Below are 8809 nucleotides of genomic sequence, written 5' to 3'. Positions count from 1 at the left end.
GAGAGAGAGAGATCGGGTGTGAGAGAGAGATGGTTGGTTATATGAAATAAGGGTATATTTGTTTTTTTAATAAGAATCATTAGAATGAGTTAAGGGAAAAAAATCAATTAGAATGAGATTTAGTTTTCAAATATTTAGGTATTATGATATTTTCCCTAATTATTATCGACACTTCTATCTTTTATTTGTCACCCATAAATATCTAGTTGGTCACCAAGTTATTTCTAAAGCGAAATAAGCATACTGTGCTTTAGAGAGAGAAGAGAGATTGGAATCGGTGTGGGGTGTGGGGTGTGGGTTTGTTCTTTTTCGTTTCAGGGTTTCAGATTTTTCAAAAGGGCTGTGAGGATGAGTGACCGGTTGACCGGAAAGGTGAAGTGGTTCAATGACCAGAAGGGGTTCGACTTCATCACCCCGGAGAACGGCGGCGAAGATCTCTCCTTCCACCAGTCCTCGATCCGAACCGCAGGCTTCCGCACTCTCGGCTACGGTGAGTCGGTCGAGTTCCAGATCAGGACCGACAACCACGGCCGCTCCAAGGCCGTTGATGTCATCGGTCCGGAGGATGGTCCCGTCCAGGGAAGGGGATCCGGAGGTGGCTACGGAGGCGGTGGAGGCGGTGGGAGGTACTCTGGTGGCGGTGGAGGCGGCGGTGCTTCTGGCGGCTGCTATCAGTGTGGTGAATCTGGTCATTTTGCAAGGGAGTGTCCTAAAAGAGTTAAATCTGTCTCTGTGGGTAATATGTTCATTTCTAAAATTTCGGTCTATTTTTACTATCTGCTGTGTCGTTTTAGAGTCCGGGGTTCTATGAATGTTGGTTCCCTTTTTCAAGTATGGGTTTTCCCAACGCACCTTGGTGTGTGTGGGTTGCTTTGTGGGTCAGCATCTTTTGTTTCAAGAAAACAAGAATGGTTATGAATTTGAGTGGGGTTTGATGTATTATCTTTGGAATTTTAAGTCGGTGATATTTAGGTCGGTCTTTTGAACAGGATGTGGATTATGCTTTGTGGTTTGATGGATGATTTTATACACAGTAACATACTCTGCTACTAGTTAAATGGTTTTGATGTTCGGAATTTTATAATGTTTGATGCCTTGCATGATCTTGGATGCCTTTGTTCTTCATATATGTGATTGTGATTGATTGATGGTTTAATCAATTTGTGGTTTAATCAATTTGTAGATGGGAATGGCCTAATGATTCTTTGCTATATACTGATTAGTTCAAAATTGACATTAATAATGCGTCTGGCTTTAAGTTAATAGTAACCTTAATATTTTAAGTTTGCTCCTTGTGATGGTCCATTTCTTTTGTGTCCTTTTCACACTTTTGATGTGGTTGGCTAGTTTGGTTCACTTTAGCTTCTGTATAATTTGTCCTAGTAGTTAGCTAAATTCATTTTCCCCCAATACACTACAACCAGCCCCATTGTACACCCCTAATTTTCTTTCTCATTGTCGATACTCATTTTGGTTCTTCGTTGCAGAAGCTCCAGATTTCTTATTGTTTTTACCTTGATTCATGTTTCTCGTGTCACATACTGTTAAACATGGTTAATGGATCATAGTTTGTGGTTTTGATCCAAATTTAAGGTTGCGCTAGTTTGAAAATATGTTTGTTGTCTTTACTTCCTGGGTTCGCTCTGTTACCATTTGAATCAGTGAAAGGCAGTCAAACACTCAAACTGACACAGTTCTGAATGTGATGCAGTTTGATATCATTTTTTTACCTTTGAATCTGACGGGTAACAGGTCATATGGACCACAGGGTTTTAATTTTGTGTACAGGCCTTAGTTATGTGTACAGACCTTAGTTTTGTGTACAGGCTTCAGATTACATAACCATAAATGGAAAACCGGTATCATTTGGTTTGATTTTGTTTTGTTGTGAATGCAGTTTGCTTAGATTTTGTCTAATTGCATTTGAGTTCAAGATTTTGCTTAGAGTTTGTCTAATTGCTTAAAGGTGATATGCGTTATAGATGTAGTCGATAGTGCATTTAAATCAGAATGCTTACCCATATTTATATGTATAGGATCATAGAGATAGTTCTGTATATAAATATATGAAGATATGTGATATATGACTCTAGTGATGATAGCATTCTAGGGATATTATATTATTACTGCAACATAATTATATATTTTATTGTGTCAGGTGATGCTGAGTTGGTACCCGTATACGAATGTCAAAATATTGGGCTGTTTTGGGTTGATATTCCTCTAGCTATCCAGACGTCACAAAGGGTCAACTTGGAACCAGCACCAGATCAAGAAGTATTATTAGAGGCGCATTTAAATATGTTAGGGGAACCAAAGTTGGTTAAAGGGCGACTAGATCCAGTTAGACAACAGCTGATTAGGTACAGTTTATTTCGGTTCTAAATTATATAATATATGCAAGGGAAAAACCAACTTTCATCTTTAAGACTGTTGATAATTTCAGAAATCATTACAAAAATTATCCACCATGAAGCGGTTTAAACAGAAAGATGATGCATGGAGGGACAATGGTGAGAGAGTGAATTGGGTGGGCCTGAGAATGTTGAGAGAATAAGAAAACTGAAGGGTTTTCGAAGAAACAAGAGTTTCTTAGCTGTATAAGGGAGAAATAAAATGAGGGAGGTTATGGGAGAGGATACAAGGCCAAGCCTTCAATAAGATAAACTCATAATTCATTCTAATCTGATCTTCGGATTACATTAGAAAGCCTTGGACTCCTAAAATACCATAAGACTAATATAACTTATTAATAATAAGACTCTTACATAGAACTAAATAGAAGGGTTTTTTCCTTCAACGGTGTCTGAACTCTTCAAGGACTGTTAAAATGGTACATGGACCCTTATTTTCATTTCATTGTGGTACCTATGTCAAATTTCTGTCATGGCTTCGTTAAGTTTTTCACCTAGGATGCATATGAGGCAGAAACATGAGGGCAAAAACGACTTCTGCTTTTGAATCAAACCTAACCTGATTGATCTCTAACTCCATTTCTCTTCCAAATAGAAAACAAACCAATTGCTCTCTCCCATAAATAATAAAACTCTACTAACTGCATTCCATTTTACATCTTGTTCTTCTCCTCCTTATTCTTCCAATTCTGGATTTCTTTTTGTCTTTTTTGTTTCCAATTTGTAAGGGATAGAAAGAATTAAAATATTCCTCCATCAAATTGAAGCTACTCATTTTCTCTATTCTCCTCCTTCGATCTGGTCATTTTTGGTTTAATTGGGTTGATATGTATAATTTGATTGGTGGCTTCTCAGATCTCATTGCTCGGGATTTTGCACAATCCCAGTTTCGATTTCAATTCCAATCTAAATTCATTCTTGAACGTGGAATTGCCATCTATTTCTCTTTTTTCTTCGAATCTTTGTAAGGGGGATAGTAAACTCAGTGGAAGTTTAGGAATGATGGAGATAAGTTACGTGTGCTGAATTCTAGGTGAGGTTATTGATAGGATAATTAATGGATTGAGCTGCTTTAATGGGGGAAGAAAGGAGTTAAGGTCTAGACTGTAGAGGGAGAAGACGAGAGATGGACTCATGTAAGGCATAAGAAAAAATTAATAATAAGGGAAAATGCCCATTTAGTACTAATTTAAACCTCTCATTCCCCATGACAATCTTTTTCATTAGCCCATTCTAATATAAGGTAACTTTTTTTATGCCCAAATACACAAATCTTTTCTAAAGTCTTAACAAACCATATTATTTTAAGACTATTTTGCCCCCATTCTTTAAACATGTATAGATAGAGAAAATGGAAAAGAGAATACTTAGCCGGAATCTCACTGGACTCCGATCGCCGGCCGCCGGATTTCTCTCGTCGCCAGATTCCTCTCGTCGCGGGATTCCGATCACCGGTGACTCGGTTACTGACCCCCAATAATCGGGTACTAACCCTAATCACTTGGTTACTGACACCTAATAATCAGTTACTGCAGTAACTTGGTTACTGACCCCAGTAATCAATTACAAACATCCGGTAATCATTATTGGCATTCAATAATCAAGTTACTAATCCTCAGTAATCAATTACTACCCCTCAATTATCAGTCAAAACACAGAGAAAAGAAGAAGCTAGAAGAAGAATAAGAAGGTAAATATTGACTTTAATTTCAATGAAAGTATTGATAAATAACAGTGAAGTCAAAATGAGAATACAAGTTAACACCAATCCAAGCTTCCCTGGTGATTTGCTGGCCGTGATCGATCTGAGGTTGGCGATCGAAGAAAGAGAGATGAGAGGTGATTAATTTGAGACCGCTGGAGTATATAAGCGCTACACGTCTTGATCTTCATCGGCTAGCTTCAGGCGAGACATCGACTGGGCTTAGACAAGCGACGAGCGCCGAACGGAGACTGACGAGCACCGAGTGCCGAGCGTCGAGAGGCGACCGACAAGCACTAAGCGTCGAGAGACGAGCGGGGACCGATGAGCGCTGAGAGATAGCGGCCACCGACGAGCGACGAGCTGCGAGCGGCGACCGCCAACTAGTGAAGAGGCCTCGGTCTCCAGGAAGGAATGAGACGCCGGGGATCTGTAGAGTATTCCGGCAATTCTTGTCTTCCGAGGCAGCAGCATCGTCGTTGAGGACTTGAGAAGGCATCTATGCAACAAGAGAGAGAAAGAGGTAGAAAAGAAGAAGAAGAAGAATTCAGATCGGGAAACTAGGAAAGGAGAGAGGGTTAGTTGAATAGAAGTGAGGGTAATTTTGTCTTTTACTCAAGTTTCATTGGAATGGGCTTATGAGTTAGATTTTCATTGGAATGGGCTTATGAGTTAGATTTTCATTGAATTGGGTTCTAGTTTTGCTGTTTTTGTGCAAATGGGCATTTTCCCTAATAATAAAAGGTAATTAGGTATCTTTCTCTATTAAAAATAATTAAAGATCAAATTCAAGGAAAATGTGTCATTTTGGAATCGCTTAGTGACTCACGTGAGTCGCACATGCTCGATTTAACAGGACTGTGACGGAAGTTTGACATAGGTATGATTTTGAAATGAAAATAAGAGTCCAGGAACCATATTAATACCTAAGAGTCCAGGAACCATAGGTACCATTTTAACAGACCCTGAAGTGTTCAGACACCGTTGGTGTAAAATACCCTAAATAGAAATAAAGACACCAAAGACTCTTAAAAACACTAGACTCATAATTATTCTTTTCATTATTGAAAATAAACTTGGCAAGACCCTTAAACTACCAAGTAGACTTTCCTTTGGACCAAAAAGGGTTGGGCTTTATTGTGGTTAGCGCCCTAGGATCTTTTCTTGTCTTTATTAGTACTTTATGACTTAAGCAAAGTAGATAGATGAACTTGAAGATAGAAACACATCACACAGCAATTTAATTTTATAGTGGCTTAGCCAAAACCCTGGCCTACGTCCACTTTGTGATCTCGCTTGAGAGAATCACTAGCACTATGGAGAATAACAACTTGAAATCCCTATGCTAATCCCCAACTCTTTGCTAGATCTCTCTATCACCCTTTGCTCTCGGTTTTCTGTGCTCTCTATCTTACCCTTAGAAAATCCCCTGCAGCTCCTATTTATAGTGAATAGGGGCTGCTGATACAACATGGTTTAGGACCCTAAACCTAATAGACATATGTCTATTAAAAATTTTAATATATACACTACAAATATACACTACAATAACAATAGTAGATTGTATGGTAGAAAGAAATATCTGAATCTTTCTACCATACTATCGTATTTCATAGAATACGGCGAATTCTAGTCTGCCCGGTTCATTTAAGATGCGGAATTTGAATCCCTTTCTTCTCTTCAATTATTGATAAGACTAAAAAGTATAGAAACTTGAAAGACTAACTTTCCTAGAACTTATAGAAAAGCTACAGCACTGTCCTCTTTCCATTCTAGACTTGGATTTGCCTACTGAATCCTAACTCTCCAGATTGTATCAATGAGCCAAAAACACAATAGGCTTAGTCTTTGGCTTCCAAAGAGGGTATTGATTTCCAACCCAGCGTATGACTGATGAGCATTTTTATTGAATAACCACAACTCTAGGTCATCGAAGTATAATAAACTGTTGGTTCTTTTCTAATCTTACTGAATTAAAAACTGAGGAAAACTTGAACTGAATTAACCTGATTTATTTTGTTATATTTCTAATGAATTTCATTTTTTTTTTGAAGGGATATGATTATAATTTGTTATAATCATACTAAATTATCAGCAGATCCATCAAGCAACACAAAAAAAACTGGTTACTTCAGGGTGGAGGATTGTAAAATAGTGGGTTCTGTAACCACTATCCAAATCCATGCTGGGCACAATGATCTCTGGCGCTCACTCGAGGCTGTAATAAGAGAGAAAGTTCTTGAAAATTATAAGGCAGTTCCTGGATATGAAGAAAGTGCTGAGCTTGAGTATTTTCTAGATAGCATTGAGTATTGCGAGACTGAGGAGTAAGTATATTATTCTTTTTTGCATTGTAGTTAATTCTCTTGATCAAAAAATTGTTATAGTATTATACATAAATTTTAAGTATTCTGCACGGTTTTAATAGATTTAAAAGATACTGAAAAAAAACTGATTTTGAGTGGGAGTTGGCAACTCCTCTTCTCTTCCTAAAATTTGGTCGTCAGTTGCAGCAGTTTGAGAGATTTTTGGATTTTTTTTTTGACAAATTGAGAGATTTTTTGATTTATAGTTTGTCTATTTTATCCTTCACATATCAAATTGTGTTTGGTGTAAGAGTTTTTGATGTAGGGGTATTTGTAGGGTTATTGAAAGTTTAACATTTGGCTTAATTAATACTGATTATTCTCCATTGATTTTTTATGTTTATTTTTCAAGCAACTTTGCTGAGTTGTACTTCCAACCGGCTGTGGGTTCCAAGGCGGACACAGCCTTCCTTCTGTTGGATTTGGCTATTATAGCGCCTTTATATGGTGCTTTGGAGACTGTTCTTAGAAAAACTTATCTGGATGTTGAACGAAAATTTGAAAAGTGGGAATACTATAAAGATTTTAAAGACCATGTAACTCCAGGCCAGTTTCCAGACAACTATCGTGGTCTACTAAACTGTTGTAAAACAGTTTGTCACCATTTCAATGAATATGTTGAGACAGTTGAGACAGCTAAGGTACGTTTTTCCTAATATTTTCAAGTAAATTGGATTTGAATTTGCGGAAATGGTTTTGACATGTATATGTGTATATTTTTTCAGTCTTTGGAAGAAACCCTAGACGAATTCTTAAAACTGTTTCCGACTTTACCAGTGGATTATTTTCAACAGTTGCAATCGATCGGCTTTAAATTCAAGCCCCATCTACTGGAAAGTGGTATCCTCCTTGGAGATTGTGATTCGTGATATCATTTATTCATTTAGGTAGTTCTTGACTTTGTTGCTTTTTATTTGAATTAGAATCTGTTTTGTGTTCTTGAGACTGCCAAAACAACAGGAACATTTGGCCTTACAATTATGTCTACTGATATGTGTGTAATTTTGTGACTTACAGAGCACTTGAAGAAAGCAATGACCAAGTAAAGAAAGGGTTGCAGGAATCGTAAGCATCTTTTTATCAAACTGCTTCATGCTTTTCTACTGCATTAAATTTGTGCTTTATGATAGTCATACTATATTCAGCAATTTGTCAAATTTTATATCTTCATTCACGACTGATGGGTTGACATGTTTCTCAAAGAAAACAAAAAAGTTTATATAATTCATGATAGAAAGTTTGTCGTTATTTTTTCTTGCGGATCAAGTGAATTGAAGTGATATGTTAACTCTTCAAATTTGTAGTAATAGCTTTACTCTTCAAATTGTAGGACTAGCTATTGATCTTTTTGCTCCATTCTTGTTCTTATTTTTTGGTCAGTCATCTTTTACAATAGATTGATCAGTTTAGCTTTAAAACTTCTATGTCAGTAGCTATAGAAGTTTTGGTTATGTGTACATGCAGTAGACTGTGGTCTAGAAATTTTGAGGTTCAGAGGGGTATCTTGTCTTAAAATGAGTGGAATAATGAAAGGCTTGCATGGAGCATGAATGTAGATGTTTGGTCTGATTTACTATTTGAATTGAGAAGCAAATATGATAAAAAAAAATGATAATACTACAGAAGTGTAGGTTATTCGCTGGTGTTAAAATTACTACAGAAGTGGATTTTGTGGATTGGTGAAATTAGCTGGTGTTAAAAGTTATGAATAACATGTATGTGCACTACTTCAGATTTAATCTTAATGATAATGGAATCTACGCAGTAAAAGACATGCATGAAGGAAGAACATAGATCACCAATCCAATTGATTATTGTACGTAGTAACAAGCATAATTAAGTTAGTCGATATTCGGGGTTATTTGGAGCCTAAGCAACAGGTTTAGACAACGTCAATTCAGTTAGGATTTAATGAAGCGATGGCTAAATACTTGGTATGTAATTTTTATTTTAGTTATGAATTTCTCTAAATACATACGAGGATTATTTGTTATGTTTAGAATTCAAAAGAAAAATAGGCTGCAGCAGGACGCGGCCGGGCGTTGTCTAGTGTATACAATTCTATTTTCTGCATTCCTAAGACAGTGATGGGACACTATGACACTACTAGAACCAGAAACATAACAACATAACATAAATAGATATACATGAGTATGCAGGCTTCTTATGCTGACAGGAATAAGCAGCCATTTATGTTGACTGTGAATTCTATTTTTGATATACAGGAATATGCAGCTCCTTATGTTTGGTTGTATATGCGGTCATAAGTGGGTGCAGAAGGTTCAAAGGTTGTTCTGCGACTTGAAGCCTTGAGGAGGAATGAAGTA

General features: G+C 37.0%; 1 protein-coding gene across 1 annotated transcript; it reads left to right on the top strand.

The window, feature by feature from the left end:
• The first annotated feature begins 348 nt into the window (after positions 1 to 348).
• On the top strand, positions 349 to 8809 carry LOC101314997. The gene is made up of 6 exons (XM_004288807.1): positions 349 to 736; positions 6215 to 6443; positions 6835 to 7123; positions 7208 to 7369; positions 7500 to 7547; positions 8708 to 8809. The coding sequence occupies exons 1-4, from the start codon at positions 349 to 351 to the stop codon at positions 7349 to 7351; spliced, it is 1050 nt and encodes a 349-aa protein (XP_004288855.1). The 3' UTR covers positions 7352 to 7369; positions 7500 to 7547; positions 8708 to 8809.

This window comes from Fragaria vesca, linkage group LG1 (assembly GCF_000184155.1).
Source record: "Fragaria vesca subsp. vesca linkage group LG1, FraVesHawaii_1.0, whole genome shotgun sequence".
Taxonomy (NCBI): domain Eukaryota; kingdom Viridiplantae; phylum Streptophyta; class Magnoliopsida; order Rosales; family Rosaceae; genus Fragaria; species Fragaria vesca.
The sequence above is the reverse complement of the archived record's forward strand: the minus strand, read 5'-3'. Positions and strand labels throughout refer to the sequence as shown.